The 18668-nt window shown below is 40.0% G+C and overlaps 2 protein-coding genes across 2 annotated transcripts; one reads left to right on the top strand and one right to left on the bottom strand.

The window, feature by feature from the left end:
• Positions 1-1279: 1279 nt before the first annotated feature.
• Positions 1280-2874, top strand: LOC141813763 (uncharacterized). Its single transcript, XM_074701750.1, has 3 exons — positions 1280-1489; positions 1963-2081; positions 2175-2874. The coding sequence occupies exons 1-3, from the start codon at positions 1280-1282 to the stop codon at positions 2815-2817; spliced, it is 972 nt and encodes a 323-aa protein (XP_074557851.1). The 3' UTR covers positions 2818-2874.
• Positions 2875-3163: 289 nt separating this feature from the next.
• LOC141812630 (putative protein phosphatase 2C 24) lies at positions 3164-18668 on the bottom strand. Its single transcript, XM_074700647.1, has 4 exons — positions 18014-18668; positions 17421-17759; positions 16692-16797; positions 3164-3700 (listed from the first exon to the last, which is right to left on the bottom strand). Exons 1-4 carry the CDS (start codon positions 18512-18514, stop codon positions 3327-3329), a joined length of 1320 nt encoding a protein of 439 aa, XP_074556748.1. The 5' UTR covers positions 18515-18668; the 3' UTR covers positions 3164-3326.

The raw sequence follows: 18668 nt of genomic DNA, 5'->3' as shown, positions 1-18668 counted from the left end.
ATATATATAGAGAGAGAGAGAGTTTTGCTATCCTGCGGTCCATTCTCGTACGCTCCTATGCACTCCCATCCGACCCAGCCCTGCTCTAGCCGCTGTCGCATCGCCATCCGGCCACCGCCGTCCGCCGCATCACGCCCGATGGACGCGCAGCTCGCCGGCGCACGGTCCGGCGTCGAATTCCGATTGGAAAATGGCCGGAATCCGACGAATTCGGCCGGAATCGGCCGCTCGGCACTGGCAACCGATTTCCGACCAAATCGCGGTCGAATTCGTCGAATTCCGACCACTATCCGGTCAGAATCCGGTGCCGGACTGTGCGCCGGCGAGCGACGCGTCCATTGGGCGTGATGGGGTGGCCGGACGGCGAAGCGGGAGCACCGACAGCGGCGATGGGTCAGGTGGTGCGCACGGGGAGCGCAAGATAAAGACTGCAGGCTAGCATTTTTGTATATGTATATATATTCGTGAATCACTTAACAAACACATTCGTGAATCTTTAAACGAACATGTTTGCGAACATATTCGTGAGTCTTTAAACAAACATGTTCGTGAGCTCACAAACCAAATACTGTCAAGCTCAAGCTCGGCTCGATAATATTTTCAAGCTCGAAATGAAGCTCGAGCTCGGCTCGTTAACTTAATCAAGGGAACTCAAATAAAATTTTTTTCGAACTAAGATTCGAATAATTCATGAGCAATTTGGCTCGTTTACCCCTAGTTCAGCCATTGCAAGTAAAAAAGAAATAAGAAAATCTAAAGATGTTTCTAGAAGGAAAAAAAAACCATGAGATTAACACAACGCTGAAATGCTCCAAAATAACAGAAGATATAAGGGCATATACGTAATTCCGTCCAGTCCTTGTGCTGCACACCGGAAACCAAAAATATATATATATTTTTTTCCCCGCTGGATCAGCTGCACTCTCTTGGACACCCACCGCGAACTTTTCCTTTCCATTGTAGCCGATCTTGTGTTGGACTTGCCTGGGCCCCGTGTAGCTTCGAATAGGAAAGGAGGTAATCCCATTGGGCGCGTCCGTTGGTTTATATTTGGGTGTAATATTTATTCCAAATAATAAACAGAAAATAAGAAAACAAATTAAATAAGAGTTTCCAGGGATCGAGATCGTCACCCAGAAAGTGTCGCAGGCGAGGAGGAGGCCTCTGCCAAGCCACCACCGCGCTCCCATTTCCTTCTTCTAGGCGGCGCCGCCCGAATCCCCTCCCGCCTCTCGCGTCTACCTGCTCTCTCTCTCTCTCTCATCGCTGGAGTCCCGCCATGCGCATCCGCAAATGCTCCGCTCGGCTGCTGGGCACTACTGTCTGCGCCGCCTCCTTCTCCTCCCCCACCCCGCCGCCGCCGCCATCGCAGCAGCCGTGGACCGCCGACGATGCCTTCTCATCTGACGGATGCGGGATTCTCTGCGAGCTGAATCGCTCCCCCTGGGACGACCTGATGTGCCTCGACCTCGTAGCGGCTTTCGATCAGGTACGGCCTATCGATCCACACTTGTCGCCGTCCTCCTCGTTTAGCTCCCAAGGAGCTTCATTTCCGCTTCTGAACCAGCTCGAAAGATCTAAATTCCGATCGCTTTGGCTTTATTTAGCTCCTCGTCGCTTAAATATGGCTTCCTCCAACAGTTAGGGTTTCCTATTCCTCGCCTCCCAACTTTCTCCCTAAACCTGGGATTGAACCCTAATGTTCAGGCAGTAGAGGAGTCGATGCCCTGAAGCGAATTCGCTTAGCTATCGGCGTCCACTGTGCGACTAATTACTCTTCGCATTTATTGATTCGGCGAAGAAAACCCTAGTTGCTTCTCATCGATCTCAATAGTAGTAAGAACGCAAGCAGCTTTTCCCATCTCGGTCCTGATTCAATCTCTGTGATTCTTGGTGTGTCTCTGCGCCTGGATTGGTGCGCATTCGCCGCGATTCGACCTAAGTTAATCCAAGTATTGGCAGGATGAAGAGGAGGAAGACGGCGAGGGCATTATAGGGAATGCAGCGAAGAAAGCAGAAGCGGGAGAGGACACGGGTGTTGCTGAAAATCACCTAAAAAATGAGGCCACCACTGTCGAGCGGTATGCTTCTCCCTGACCTAACCCTCGACTTCTCTCCCTCCTCCTCCTCCTCCTCCTCCAAAAGCTTGTTTTTTTTTTTCCTTTTCTTGGCAGCGACGAAGCAAGGAAGGAGCCCGTGAAGAAGAAGAAGAAGAAGAAGCAGAAGAAGAAGAAGAAGAAAATGGAGAATGCAGTCGCGGGGGTTGAGGAGGAGGACGAGAATACCGGCGCGAGATGCAAGAAGAGCGACGGAAGGGGTTGGCACTGCAAGCGGCGGGCGCAGCAGCCGCATTCCCTCTGCAGTTACCATCTCGCGCAGCTCCGGTCATACAATGCCAGCAAGGTCGAGGTGAACAAGGAGAGCGACGCCGGGAGAAAGAAGCAGGCCGACGTATCCGGTGGTGGCGCCGCCGATGACTCCGACTTCTACTATTACTACTCCGGCTTCGGCCCTTGGCGCGGGAAGACTAGAAGCAGCGGCAGTCGAAGTGGCATAGGCGTGCGCAGGTTCGCCCTCGAAGATAATGAAGACGACCACGACGAAGATAGAGAGGATAATGGGATCGCATTCGAGGCTGCAGCCGTGACGATTGCCGGTGGGGATGAAGAGGAGGACAGCGACGTCGACGATGGAGGCGGCGGCGGTGATCGGGGAGATAACTCGTCGAGGAACGCTAGTAATCGTGGCAATTATAAGAGCTACAAGAAGAGAGGAAGGAAGAGAATGAAAGCTCGATCGCTCAAATCTTTGCTGTGACTCATGATCGACCATGATTTGCAATCGCGTTGCTCGGATTTCGCTGCCATTTGCGTCTCAGTGTTCTGCTAAATATTGGACATGCATATAGTTGCATGCGTAGAATATTATATTTGAAACTGCCTGTGTTAGTTTTGCACTTGAGATTTAGCTGCTGCTCGAGTTGGACATGCCACGCCCCTTCATGGGCCTGGCACAGACACGGCAGAACATTTGACCAGCAGAGCCCATGGATAGGTAGCTGAATATGGCCTGCAAATATAGACGTGAATTCTTCAGATCACCTATGTCACACCAGACACAGAAACAATAGGTACTCTTCTAATTAAAATATGATTTTAGATAATAAAAGAAACCATCTCGGACCAAGGTTTGCATTAGCATCATGTCGTCTGTACAAACATCATTCCCTTGGACACATTTCTTAATTTTGCTCGTCAGAGGGGGCCCTTACAAACACATTTTGTTTCAGTACCCCCCAAGAGTTTCTGCAACAGAAACATCAACGACTACCCTTGGTTTCTCCTCAAGTCGATCACGATTACGCTTATGTTATCAGTGGCATTCCGCGCCAACGCAAGCCTTGCCAAGAGCGCCGCTGCAAGAGAGCAGTGCGTGTCCGATAGTTGCTTGTTCTCTGCATCAGATGCTTGTTCTTTCTGTGGACCACCAGCCTCGTCCCCAACTATTGCAGTGTGGATCTCGGAACCCTTTGGTGGATCAGCTTCTGCCAGACACTGTCGAGCCACATTGCATGCTACCTCATTGGGTATGACATCCCATAGCCCATCGCTCGCGATGATTAAGCACTCATCTTCGGCAGATCTATCCAACACGCAGATCTCCGGCTCGGATATCACAAAAGCTTTCAGGTACTTGTCTCCTGATGTAACAAAATCATCATGTGAAACAAATGAAAGCATACAAGAACATCGATGGCATGAATTAAGCATGTGAATTTCTAAAGATCTATCAACAAAGTCTAAGCTCTCACACAGAAGTACTCATACTGAGCACGACAAAAGCAAGTAGAATCAGCTCTGGAATTCAGCAATTGTTATTGGGTTCGCTGAGCCGGAACCAATTTATCAGGCTCAGTTAGCCCTATGGTATCAAATTAATCTTAACTTGGACTTTTCATAAACATTGCTATGGTTGAAATTTCATGACAGCTGAGACTTTTACCTGTTGCACTTGTCGAAAGCCCAAAAGACACTATCGGGTGCAGTTGAAGACGATGGGAGTCTAATAGAATTAATAGAGGAAAGAAATTTTTTCTTCAATTTTTTTTATGCCCCAAGAGCACAAGAGGTGGTGTTGTCAATTTTTTGTATTACTGAGAGAAGTTTAGAAAAGATTGAAAAATATCTTGCAAAATGTGCAGTGGATTTGCTTGAATTTCATTATACCTATTTACGATATACTTGGGATTCTCTTTGTGATTGTAAGTTTACGGCGAACTACACTAATTACTCATCTTTTGCTATATTTGTACTATTCTACCAAGAGAGATGAATATTCCATCATATGAACTTATGGCGGAGATCATTCTATGTTCCATAGACTAATTATCTTTCATCTCTTGGGATATTGATATTTGGCAGGCTAAAAATATATTATAATTAGACAAATTGAAATTGAACTCCAACTAATATAACAAAAAATATCATTAGTGAATTAACTTTGTATACAGTTGAATAAGGGAATACGATTCAGGTGGTTGAGTCAAAATATGGCTTGATAATGATCTCATGAGCATGAGATACATGTAACTAACATGTTACCTTAGTGATGTTTATTACCTCGAATGTATATAGTAGATGTATCAAAGATTTCTTGATTGCACTTGCATTGATAGTTATAGCCTATATTCTATTTCAACTTGGATGACTAAATCTATTAAAGACCGATGATTTAGAGCCCATTTTTAGGTCAAATATGCTTTGAGGGTCGACCTATTCATGCTTCTCTCCTTGGTGGAATAAATATTGGTGCCCCTAATGCATCACTTTCAATAGATATCATCTCTACTTTTATTTTAGTCTAGTCCCCCACACATTGCTTTCATCACTGCCTAGAACTTATGCAAGTGAACTAGCAACCACATTGCTCCATTCCCACTTGAAATATACCAAAATGGTGTGTTGTGAGAACCAATCATCTTTCCCTCTAGCATTGCTAAATGGCTGGCAACAGTAGTGTCGCTACTTCAGTCGTCCACAAATGCTCTCACCTCCTTTATTATTGAGCAGGACCATTGTCTTACTTTAAACTCATCTCTAACTCGATCGAGGTTTTCACTAGTTATTTGTTGATCTCAATCCAATAAGGTTAATATCTAAGCTAACTGACCACCACAATACACCCTTGTGAGTTGTATCATTACTTCCAAGCATACCCACAATTCCCACACTGAAGGCATCACTCCACCTTTATGATACTTGAAACCTAAAGATGCTAAGGAACGCCTACAAGCAAACCTTGGTCAATGGTGACTATGAAATACAATAGTAACCAGAAAAGTCTGAAAATGGAAGTTAGGGTGACCATATTTTTAAGATTCCCAAGCTAGCAATTATAATTGACCATGTCTTGTAACTAGCACAATCCAATCCAATGGTTCAATAGTCCAATTATTTAATATATTATGCACATGAAGAGTACCATTGGATGCTCATTAAAGATATTTCAGAGTTTTCATAAATGAGAGAATGAATAATGATAACACACTAATCTAAAGGTCTACAACAATAACCATGTCTTATCCCACTAGGTGGGATCGGCTATATAGGTCGATTATATCAATACCCTAACTATATCATCATCTATACTTAAGTAAATTTTATCTTGTTTTATTGTTGCTATCCATGTCATTTTTGATCTTCCTCTTCCTCGTTTGATGGGTGTATTTATCATAGTTTCACATCGCCTAACTAGAGTATTTATTGATCGTCTAAGTACATGTCCGTACCATCTTAAACGTGTCTCTCGGAGTTTTCTCTCAATAAATCCAACTCTGACTTCCTCTCTAATGCTCTCATTTCTTATTCTGTCCATCCTCATATAATCATACATCCATCTTAACGTCCTCACCTCTACAACTCTCATCTTCTGCTCATGTACTCGAGTCATAGTCCAACATTTAGTATCATATAACATAACAGGTCTAACCACCGTTTTGTAGAACTTCTCTTTAAGTTTTAGAGGTACTTTACGATCACATAAAACACTCAATGCTCTCCTCCATTTCAACAATCCTATTTGTATTCTATGTAAGACATCTCTCTCAATCCCTCTATCGTCTTGTAAAAATGATCCTAAATACTTAAAGCTCTTAATTTCAGATAACTCGTCATCTCCTATTTTAACAATTGTATCGTTACGTCTAATATTGCTAAACTTAAATTACATATATTCTATATTTACTCTACTAAACCTAAAATCTTTCACTTCTAATATTTTCCGTCAAGATTCTAATTTAACATTTACTCCTTAACGTGTCTCATATATCAAAATAATATCATCTGCAAATAACATGCATCACGGTACTGTAGCTTGAATGTCCAGTGAGTTCATTCATGATTAATGTAAAAAGATAAACTTAGAGCTGATCCTTGATGTAACTCTATTTTTATTAGAAATGTTTCAGTTAATCTGCCTGAAGTCTTCACTCTGGTCGTTACATCCTCATACATATCTCTAAAATTTTCTATATAATTTCTCTTGAAACTCTATCATAAGCTTTTTCTAAGTCAATGAATACCATGTATAGATCTTGCTTTTGCTCCCGATACTTTTCAATTAATTGTCTGAGAAGATGTATAGCTTCTATTATCGACCTTCCAGGCATGAATCCAAATTTATTTTTGGTCACCATGGTCTCTTTCCTTAATCTCTTTTCTATTACTCTTTCACAAAGTTTCATGATATGACTCATTAGTTTAATACCCCTATAGTTTGCACAATTTTGTATGTCTCCCTTATTCTTATATGAGGAAACTAGAGTACTTACCCTCCATTGATCAGACATTTTTTTATTTTCAATATCATGTTAAATAATTTTGTAAGTCATTCAATACCTTGTTTCCCTAGACACTTTCAAATCTCTATCGGAATATCATCTGGCCCAACAACTTTCCCATTTTACATCCCATTTAAAGCTTATTTTACTTCTGAAGATTGAATTCTACGACAAAATTTAAATTTCTATACTCATTTCACCTACTTAAATTATCTATGCTAAGTTGATCACCTAAACCTTCATTAAAAAGTTAATGAAAATACTTCTTCTATCGCTCTTTTATTTCTTCATCATTTACTAGTACCCTATTACATTCATATTTTTTGTCTTTCTTTCTCACTTTAGCTATTCTATAAATGTCTCTTTCCCTTTCTTTTGTATATAATTTTCGATATAACTGTTCAAAAATTTCATTCTTAGCTTCATTTATTGCTTTTTAATCTTTTTCTTGGCTATTGTATATTTTTTAAAATTTTTCTCGTTCTTACAAATATATAATTCTTTATAGATTGTTCGTTTTTCCTTCATTTTATCATGTACTTTCTCATTCTACCACCAAGATTCCTTACTTGGTGGTACATGCCCCTTTGACTCACCGAATACACTCTTGGCTACTATTGTATCTAAAGGTGTAGTTGGAAAAAAAAAGTAGCACATCAAAACAGTCTTAGAGCTTTTCATTAATGAGAGAATGAATAAAGATGCCTAGTTGAAAAGAAAGTAGCACATCAAAACATTTTCAAGGCTTTTTATAAAATGAAAGGATGAATAAAGATGATATAGTAATATCAAGATCTAGTTGAAAATAAAGTAACACATTAAAACATCATGAAAGATGAGCATTACCAAAGCATTAAGTGGGCAATGTTGTTAAAATAAGTAGAGGACAAGATACTAGTCCAGCATGGAATAGAATGAAATACCTAATTGATGCATATCAGAACTCAATTATTAAAAAATAAATAAACTTGATAAAAGTTGACAATTGAAGTGACCCAAATCAAATCAAGTTTTAATCCTACTTGACAATTAGACTTATACAACACCCACCCACATATATAAACAACTAAAGCATTGCATTTAAACATTCACTCTTTCTCATATCTCCCAATTGCCACTCCATCAACGCACTATTGTATGTTTTTAATCATAATGTTGATGTGTCCAAGATGAGTGATCACAAAATTGACAATGCATATTGAATTGGGATTTACATGAGAGATCAGAGTGGGCGAGTGGGCACAAGGGTGGGCGAGTGGGCACAAGGGTTCACACTATAATCACAAGATTTCACCATTGTTGCCTTGGAAGTTGATGCCAAAAATGTATATTGTGAGAAAAGTGATGTAGTAGCAATCGAACTAAAGTGGTACATATGTTGAGAGCAATATATTTTGCGAAATAAGCAAATTGAAGGTTACCTTTCCATTTTATACCACGTCTTTACTATGCACTTGAAATTCAACAATTGAGTTGAAATTGAGTGGGAAATGCCATGGAGTCTAAAGACATCAAGTTGAAGTAAACAAGATTATACTAGGCCAACATTAGCTAACTTGGCTCAAATGTTAAATATTATCACTTCACCTTTCACGCCACTAAGTGAGCATCTCAAGAATTGCTTTTAAATCTGAATAGATTTATGTAATCTGACTCAAGAGTGTCCTTTACGATTTATGATAAGCATAAATTCCATAAAATTGAGATAACAAACCATCTTATACTTTCATCAAGTACCATCCTTCAACTATATTATTCGGTTTGTTGGTCATACACCTTGCTTTTTTGGCTGTTGGCTGATGTTTCATATGAGACTTCTAACCTATGATTAAATTGGATAAAATGGAAATAGTTACTTGTAATAGCTGTACCTTGTGAAAATGAAAAATGCTTCTGAGTCAATGTGTCATCTATTTTATGAATGTGACAACTCAACATTGGTTTGAAATCAGATCGCTGCAAATATGTAATTTGAGTAACAGAAGAGCCTTTGGGTTAGAATCATGACAAGGTAGCAAGTTAACTGTTGCTATGACGAACTGAAGTTCACTCTGTACATATGGTATATTTGGAAGAAAAGAAATGAAAGGATCTTCCAAAAATTGGACAAATTGCATGAGCCAGTGGCAGCTCGTATCCTTCTAGATGTGGAGGTTAAAATGCCTTTCCTAACAGGAAAACTGCATCCTGCTGAATCCCTGAGGCTTTATGACTGTACCAAGTTTGGGACTCTAAATTTATTGTCATTCCAAATCTGGAGTTGGCTGCTTTGGTGATGAGTTGTAAAGGCTATTTGTTCTCTGACTATTGAGATTGTAGTTACTTTAGATCAAAATGCTGAACATTTACTGATTCTAGCAATCTGTTTTGGATAACAGATTATTTTGAACTGATGAGTGAAATTTCAGATACTGAACTTTAAAAATTGCTGTTTTTTTGTTCAAACTTGGATGCTGAAACATGAACTTCCTTTAAAAAAAAAAAAGCAGGGTATTGATACGGGGCTGAAGGATTTTCTTGGGAGCTTATGGCAAGATGAAAATGTGGCATAAATGAAGGTTTTTCAGTTTGAAATTTTGAATGTTCGGAAGAAAAATATTCAGAATATTGGAAAATACTCAGAAGATTAGATAAGGAAATGGGGTTTATTACTGGGGAAGCTCACAATAAAAGATATGTTTTCTATTCTTTTTTTATTCTTTTTCTTTCTGCAATTTTTTTGTGTGGTATCTTGTCTTTCAAATATGCCTTCTAATCCTCTCGGTTTCCTTCACTCACAATAAGAGAGACCATTGTGAGACAATGCAGAAATGTTGGAAAGAGCAAGATGATATGTCACTTCAGAGAACATAGTAAAGTCCAAAACTTCAAAGGTGAGGACTCGAAGCCTCCTGATTCTCGAAGGCCTTGACTAGATATGCATCCCTGGAATTTTGGATAAGGTCTTTTGACATTCAAGAGAGTCAATAGAATCCCACAATCCCATAGATTGCGTTGTTATAAAAAATTCTTATGGAGATTAGGGATAAAAGATTAGTAATGACTAAATCACAGCTCAAATTTGTATCTCACAAGGACCACAATAAATTTTGCCTCTTCATGATGAGCACGAGCATGTAATTGATACTGCATCGAACCAAAAAAGGAGATAGTGTGAACTAGTTTAAAATAAAATTAATTGAATCATTGGTGGCTCAACAGGAAGCAGGTCAAGCAGCACAAAAGTCAAGGCTTATGCAAATAAAAGGCCTGCATACTTCTCTAAGTGTAGCACCCGAGTACAGTTGTGATATCACTTTCTTAGACATTGATAGACCATCAAGATGCTCTAATGGTCAAGTTTCAGATTTTAAACTGCTTAGTAAAGAGAACACTTGTGGGCATAGATAGCTTAGTTGTTATACTTTACTAGATCCTTCATGAAGATGGACCTAGACGAGGAGAACACAACTCTCACTGGTTTCATTGGGAATGATATGGCGAACCCTGGGGACAATCACCTTGTCTCTAAAAGCGAAGTAGGAGCCATGATTCATAACCATCCAAGTTTCCTAGTAGTTGATTTGCCTTCACTTATGAAATTCATAATCCCCACTAGGATCAAAATGATAGGAGCTGACTCTGCAGAGTTGAAGGCATGTTATAAAACTGCCTTGAACATTAACAAGGAGAGGAAGCCGCCCAAGCTGATGCAAAAAAGGTTACACAAAAAAGCTGAAAGTAAGGCAGCCAAGGACCAGTTCATTCTGAGACGTGAGCCTATAGAACAACCTAGAGAGTTTGAGCAAGGACTAGACATTAAAACTAGGAAGTGAACTAGCAGAGGGAGAGCAAAACATCCTCCAACTCTACATAGAGTACTGAGACATATTTACATGGATAGTAGAAGACATATTAGGGATCCCAGGTAGTGTGGTTGAACACCAATTGCATCTCTAACCTAGTATGCCACTAGTACAACAAAAAGCAAGAAAATTCACAAACATGAAAAATTATCAAGGAAGGGGTGAGAAGACAGATAAAAGTGCAATTATTTGAGAAATATACTCCTGACATTGTTAGCCAACATGGTCATAGTGAAGAAACCAAATGAGAAGTGGCAGATGTGCATGGACTTCATTAACATGAATAAAGCTTGCTTGAAAGATGTTTCCTAGTTCCTAAGATAGATGAAATAGTGGACAGCACTGCAAATTATGAGTTGTTGAGCCTTCTGAATGCCTCCTTTAGATACCACCAGATCAGCATAACTTAGGATGACATGCCTACACCTCCTTTCAAATTGACCAAGGTACATTCTACTATAAAATCATATCTTTCAAATTCGAAAAATGTCGGGGCAATATATCAGAGGATAGTCAACAAGTTGTTTTGTGGTCTGATTGAGACGAACGTGGAGGCATACATCGATGACATGGTAGTAAATAGAATTCACAAAACTCATCAGGAACCTTAGACAGGTATTTGAAATGAAGAATCAAATAAGGTTAAACTTGTTAAAATAACTTTAGGGTAGGCGTAGCCAAGTTCCTTGGTTACATGGTTCATCAAGGGAGAATTAAAGCAAACCCCAAAAAGGAAAATTCTGGTTATGAGACCACCTCACAATAAGACAAATCAAAAAGCTAAACTGTCGAGTGGCCTTAAGTGATTTCCTCTCTAAGTCTAGCAACCATACATCAAAGTTGTTGAGAGGATAGTAAGAAGCTTTTGAGGATAAAAGAGGCCTTAGAAGGACTACCTCCATTAATCCCATCTTGCACTAAGACAATTGTTGATCTTCTAAATGTTAGCATCAAAACATGCTTCAAGTGTTATGTTGTTGAAGAAGGGAAGGAAAAGCTTATTTAGTTTGTAAGTCGCACAATGAAAGGGGGTTAAACTATGATATGCAGTCGTCAAGCAATTAACATTTGTACTAATCATGGTGATCGAAAATTGATAGCATACTTTCAAAGTCATGTCATTCATCTGATGATGCATTACTCATTAAGGCAAGTGTTGCAACACCTAGATGTGGTAGGCAGGATGTTGTGTTGGGCAATTGAGTTAGGTGAATTCAACCTAATTTACTATTTGCAAATGGAAATGAAGTGTAAGCATTGGAAGATTTCATATCAAAGTAGACAAGCCCAATGGTTGAGATAGGGAAGAACCAATGGTGAACATTTTTCATGGTTAGGTCACCTATGAGGAAATACTAGGGCATTGTGTTGGAACTTATCAGCTTGGACAATGTAAAACTCAAAATGACCCCAAGGTTTGCTTTCGTGATAACCAATAATGAAGAATGGTATATGGCTCTCCCTATAGGTCTAACTCTAGAGCTTGAGGTGTCTTCAGAAAGGATTAGGTCACCTATGAGGAAATACTAGGGCACTGTGTTGGAACTTATCAGCTTGGACAATGTAAAACTCAAAATGACCCCAAGGTTTGCTTTCGTGATAACCAATAATGAAGAATGGTATATGGCTCTCCCTATAGGTCTAACTCTAGAGCTTGAGGTGTCTTCAGAAAGGATTAAAGTGTTTGGGAACTCCCAATCGATGGAAACAAGCAGTGAGGTAGCCCTAGTATAATATAAGAGTCAATGTCCTGCCAAAAGTTGCAACCCACCCTCTTTTGGAGGTAGTCCTAGTTAGTATCGCAATGGTCGATAAATACAACATTTAGGTAGTTCTAGAGGTAGACATGTGCAATTATTGGATCAGGGGAGTTATCAAATGGCAAAGACCAAGTTTACAGTAAATTATCAAAGACCAGAGCCATTATATCTTAATCAATGGAATCCTATATAAACATTCCTAGTTAGTGACATATTTGAAGTGTTTTCATGCAATATAGATCTAGTTAGTTTTGTTTACACCCAAATATAAATCTAGTTAGTTTTGAGGGACTTACATAAAGGAATCTGTGAAAATCAAGTGGAGCCCAAAGCCTTTGATTTAAAGTGGTGAAGGGTTAGATACTTTGGCCCACTCTTTAAAGAGATGCATCTCCTGGTAAAGAAATACATCGTATGCTAGAAAGTCTTGGCGATTTCAACAATTAGTAGTGGAAGTTACACTAACAGATTGTGTTTATCCATTTTACTAGTAAGGAATTGACATTTTGAGTGTTAACTCTAGTGGTACAACCAAGGCAAAAGAAAGCACATCTATAGAGCTTCATAGACCAACTTCAATTAGATCCTCCTTGTGTAGCTAGCTACTTGAGGAGCTTGGACTTAGTGCTGAGCATTTGCAAACTCAATGCATCTTTCTTTTCTTTCTAGGTTAAGGAGTGAAGAGAATTTCCAACATAAGGAGAATGTGCCTAGTGGATTGGGTTGGGTGACTCGGGATAACCTATATAGAAGAACCATCTCTTCTACCCCTTCAAAATTGGAATAAGGTCATAGTTCTATCCTGGGTGAGATGTTACAGTTCCCCAAATTGCAATACACTTAGTAGGCTTCTTAAAACAAGCACATCATAGGCTCTATCCTAACTAGTACGACTTTACCAAAAACATTGTTAGAAGTCTCCATAAGTTGGGGAAAATTGACCAACATTTAGTTGCAAGACATTCAAGGTTGAATAAGTAATGGAGGAAAAGAAAAATAGACCTCAACCAAGAAATATCAGACAAAGAAAGTAATAGTAATACACCTAGTAGGAGGATGAAAAACACGGTCAGATTATTGTGGGACTAAGCAAATAAGGCTCTGGGGCACATTATAAAGAATTGGTGGCCTCATGGTCCTGCTTATACTTTCCTGCCAGCTCATCATGGGGAAGGTAACTTGGATTGAAGTTCATTAAGATAAGCAGGGATGATATGGAATTATATAAAGGTTAGAGTGCCCATGTTAGGAGAGGCAACAAAAGGAAGAAAGAAATGACAGTTTCGACTAAGCAGCCTGACTACAATGTATTAAATATTGTTTGAGATAATAAAAGGAACCTACAAACAGCAGGTCGATAGTTTGTTGACAAAAAAGATCCCACTCTAATAGGCAAAAATATGATAGGCAAGTATGGCACAAGCGAGTGAAGACTCAAACACAAGGAAAATTTTAATTAAGAAGTAGGACTTAGATAAAGACGACTCTGGGAACCTAAACAAAGATTAACGAATAAAGGAACTTATGAACCCAAAGCAAAGAAAGGGAAATCGAGACATATGATACAAAGATCAACTAGATAGGGCACAAAATTATGAGTAAAACCATTCTTACCACTGTAAACCTCCTTAATATAATTTAATATATCATATGGAAGAAGCCAGGAAGGCCAGCATACCCTCATTAAGGCACCATAAATTAGTGCCTAACAAATAATGTACACATAAGATTCTTCACTTCAAACCACATCATGATTAGCCTCAATATGAGTAACTGATGCAGGGTTATCACACCCCTACTAACTACCAAGGCATCTCCCACCCTATCCTTTTTAGGTCACATGGGCATTACCGTGGGAACTAGCTTGACAACCTATCACATCATCAACAAATACATAAGGGGGTGATATCACAATTAGGATATATGGTGACACACAACGATGTGATTGCAAATTCCAAGGCCTATAACTACAACCTTAGAGGGGAAAGAGAGGGAGACCCTTTTTCTTTCCAAAAAGAATGACAAAAAGAGGGCTCCACAATAGAATCTTGACCTCAAATTGAGAAAATCCACCTTGGCAACATGAACCTCAACTTGACCAATTTAGCCAATACCTTAATGGTCCGTCATGTCCCTAACAATTCCTTCTCGAACCAACATTCACTAGTTCTTGTTGCCTCAAGACCCTTCCTTATATTCCTCCAACTTGGCCCTATGGAAGACTTGCTCTAGTGAAACAATCGGTTATATTGATCTTGACCTTAACAAGTGTTATTACTAGTTTGTTTTCATTGCTATTACTCCGTATTTCTCTTATCTCGCACATAATCATTTTAAGGCTTTCTTCATAATCATAAGTGTTAGTGCAATCGAACTTCGGGTCAAGGTTGACAAAGTTGACCGAGCTCGGTTGACCAAGCTCGAGAAGAGAGTTGGGTTTAGATGTTTAATCAATATGTTAGTTGGTTAAGCAAGAGTCAAAAATAGATCAAAGGTTGACCCGAGATTTGACAAGAAGTGAAAAGACCAATAGGAAATTGGCATGAGAACGGAAGAGATGTTTAATCAATATGTTAGTTGGTCAGTAAGCGTCAGGTAGATTAAGGTTGACCAGAGATTTGACAAGAAGTGAAAAGATCAACAAGGAATTGGCAAGAAATGAAAAGTCTAAGTAAGGACCGAGTTGACAAGAAATAAAAAGTCTAACAGGGAGTTAACTAGACGAGAAATCCAAGAGGATCACGATTGACTAGACACTTGGTGATCAAAAGTCTAATAGGGAGTTGGCAAGAGAAAAGTCAAAGTGAGTCATGTTTAATCAGATACTTAGTGATTGGAGATGATGGAAGTTCAAGTGGATCGTGAAGGATTAGACATTTAGCATGAATGTGGAAGTCCAAACAAATCAAGGAAGACCAAATGTTTGGCATAGAAGAAGTCCTGGTAGGTCAAGAGTGACTAGATGCTAAACACGTGAAGTCCCGACAAGTCATGGTTGATCGGATGTTGAGCAACAAAAGTCTCAGCAAGACACGGATAATTGAATGTTGGGCAAAGAAAGTTTTAGTAGGTTGAGGTCAACCAGATACTAGGCAAGACGAGAATTCAGCATTGAAAAGGCTGAAATACAGTTAGCAATCAATTGCTAAGTAATAACAATTGATTTGTAAACCTTAAACCCTAAATTCGGGATGGAAAATGAGTCTGCCACTAATTGATTGCTAAGATGCAACAATCGATTGGTAAACCGTGTCAAGCAAACAAAAGCTTCCCAAATCGATTGGAAGCAAGCAATCAATTGTTGAGGCTCAGCAATCTATTGTTAAGGTAAAAAAAGTCGTTCTGCAAGACGATCAAATTATAGCAAGGCAATCAATTAGTGAAGGTAAGCAATTGATTGCTAGACGGAAATCAATCCGAATGCAATCTTATAAAAGAGTATTTTGGGGCAAATCGAAGGTGCTAGTTTGTGAAGGTTCTGAAGCGAAATGCTAGTGCATTTTGGGATCAACAAAAGATAATTCCAAGTAACAAGAGAGTATCCAAAGCAAGATTTCATTTGTAAAGTTGTTTGTAGTTTCATTTGTATTTGTATTTGTATGCTTGTTATAATTGTTGCAAGAATAAGTTGTAAGAGGCTTCTTCGCCTGCGGAAGGAATCTAAGAAAGAGAAGGATAGTGGGAATAGTTCGCTAGAATTAGACATTGGACATAACCGCCTTGGGAAGTGGTGAATCAAGTAAAATCGTTGTGTTTGCATTGTGCTATCGAGTTTGCTTCTAGTTTCCGTTGTGCAACATAATCGGCATGATCAAAGTTATTCACTCCCCTCTAAAATTAGACATTGGACATAACCACCTTGAGAGGGGGTGAACCAAGTAAAATCGTTGTGTTTATTGAATTTGCTTAAGTTTCCGCTGTGCAACCAAATCGACATAATCGAAGCTATTCAACCCCCTTTAGCTCGCATCGGTCCTAACAATAAGTTTGCAGTTGGACTAGTAAAATCGAAAAAAATGCAAGTCTTAATCATTTTTGTTCACCTATAAGTTTTACTAAAATAAAACTCTAAAACTTTTATTAGAACCCCTTTAATGGCAAATTTGTCCCCCTACTTTCAACATTTATTACAAACATCATGTTATGTACACAATGGAATATGATTTTGCAAGTCTAACTAATAAAATTTAAATCTACTAATATTTTATCATAGTTTAAAAAAGGGGCAACAATGAAAGAAAATCATACCTAATGCTCGTGACATAGCAAGCATGCCACTAACTCGAGCTCCGTTAAAATAAATCACACGTCCACCAGCACCTTCTATCCTTGCTAGCTCATCCGGGCGATCGGGCTGCAAAATAAGAAATATTAATAACAATCAATAATACAAAAAAAATTATATATCATCTTTCATATTATCCCATATATGTAAAAAGCAAAGAGGCACCCCAAGCATTTAACAACACTATAGGATAAATCTTTTGATTTTTTATTTTTATCAATGAGCATCCTAAATCTATTTTTTTTTAGCTTACCTTTGTTAATAATTTTTATTTTACAAAATTAGAATTTGTTTAGTAATTAAATGGTGTTGAGAATTTTTATTGAATCAAACTACTTAAATAATATATATATTTTTATATTTATAGAAATAATTTTTAAAAAAAGTTTAGTTTTAAGGTGTCTTTAAGAGGTACTTTGGTGATTTTAGAAATTACAAGCATCTTTTAACTTTTCCCTCTAATATTTAGCCTAAATACTAAATTTAGCTCCATAAAGTTTAACCCGGACCCGTGACTGCCCACGCTAGTCCAACGTGTCCCCAACTAAACACGTGTCACGCCCTTAGAACCATCTGTTGGAATCTTTAGCTCCCAATTTGAAGACGCAAAAATCGTGGCAACAGCGGCAGCACGGGAAGAAATGACCATTTCCCATATAGAATAATTACATGAGGTGTCCAGTAGGACTGACCTTGTGATCATCGGTGAGAGGCACCGCTTGACCCCCGCGGCTGAGCACCGCCCGCGAGTCCCCGCAGTTGGCCACAACGAGCTTCCTGTTCCCGTCGAGTAGGGCCACAACCGCTGTCGATCCGACGATGTCAGACTCGATCCCGGAGCGATCGCACCCGCAGAGGGGAAGCCCGACCCTTCCGCACGCGCACGCCGACAGCGCCAGTTCTTCCATCCGCGCGAAGCTCCTATCAACTGCCGCCCTCATCCAAGCCACTTCCTCGCCGTCGGTCGCCTCCCCCTTGCTTAGCTCCTCAGCCAATATAACGTGCATCCGTTCCTTGCACAGAGCCGAAACCTGGCCACAAGATTCCGTAAGCAACCAAATTACGTTTTCAGAAGAGTTGGATTTTAAGAAACAAAGCCATCTTCAAATCACAAGATGCTGGAGTAAAAAAACGAAGAAGATATGATTCTTTTTCTTCAGAGTATTCGTTTTTTCCTTTTTTTCTATGATCGAACTTTGTCGATAGATCATTTAAATGGCGAATTACATTAGTTTTAGTCTAAAGGAACGAAGAAAGAAAGGTGAGTAGGGCTTTCTATATTTACATGGGAGCCACCGTGACCGTCGAAGACAGCAAAGAAATGGAGCGGAGCACGTCCATCACGTCTGAAAAATCCAGGCCGGACAGATACAGCGTCCTCCATCTCCCTAGACCTACCAGAGAGGGATATAAATCCGAACATGATGGAGGTCTCCATGAGTGCCGGTGCCGACAGAGAACTAGAAGCGATCACCGGAGTGCTAGCGTCTCCGCCAGATGGCGAAGAAGTAGACGATGAGGCATGCAGCGGCGAGAGAGACATAGGAAGCGGTGCTTGGTCGCTACAGCCAGCCCGATACCTCTTCCCGCTTCCCGCATCGCCTGGACAGAGCAGTTCCGCCACCTCGCCGACCTCCGGCAGCCTCCCTGCAGCTCTTGCGCTCGGAGAAGATGCAATTGCCCTATCGGGCTCGAGGGGGCTCGTCTCGATCCGCCGGCGACGCGGCTCGCGGCATTTTTCCGGTGAGTCGCCTTCGCCGGCCATCACCAAGAAGGAGGCAGCCATTAAAGGCTGGGATCGTCCAGAGAAACCGAGAGCCGCGAGGAACTCCGATCTCCGTCGTCGATCATCTGGTGGTGAGCAGAGGGAGGGCCGGAGGGGGGAGAATGGGGAGAAGGGGGAGAGCAGAGAGGTTAATTTCCTATGTTCTATTTCTATT

The sequence above is a fragment of the Curcuma longa genome, chromosome 1, assembly GCF_044706935.1.
Source record: "Curcuma longa cultivar G26 ecotype Majalengka, Jawa Barat chromosome 1, ITB_CL_G26_1.1, whole genome shotgun sequence".
Lineage (NCBI taxonomy): Eukaryota > Viridiplantae > Streptophyta > Magnoliopsida > Zingiberales > Zingiberaceae > Curcuma > Curcuma longa.
This window is presented reverse-complemented; position numbering and strand designations above follow the sequence as displayed.

Coding starts and splice junctions, on each gene's coding strand:
- LOC141813763 (XM_074701750.1), top strand. CDS start 1,280: ATGCGCATCCGCAAATGCTCCGCTCGGCTGCTGGGCACTACTGTCTGC. Junction 1,490..1,962: donor TCGTAGCGGCTTTCGATCAG/GTACGGCCTATC, acceptor AAGTATTGGCAG/GATGAAGAGGAGGAAGACGG. Junction 2,082..2,174: donor GAGGCCACCACTGTCGAGCG/GTATGCTTCTCC, acceptor TTTTCTTGGCAG/CGACGAAGCAAGGAAGGAGC.
- LOC141812630 (XM_074700647.1), bottom strand. CDS start 18,514: ATGGCTGCCTCCTTCTTGGTGATGGCCGGCGAAGGCGACTCACCGGAA. Junction 16,798..17,420: donor CTCTCACCGATGATCACAAG/GTCAGTCCTACT, acceptor CTTATTTTGCAG/CCCGATCGCCCGGATGAGCT. Junction 3,701..16,691: donor TGCTATGTCACGAGCATTAG/GTATGATTTTCT, acceptor TTGTTACATCAG/GAGACAAGTACCTGAAAGCT.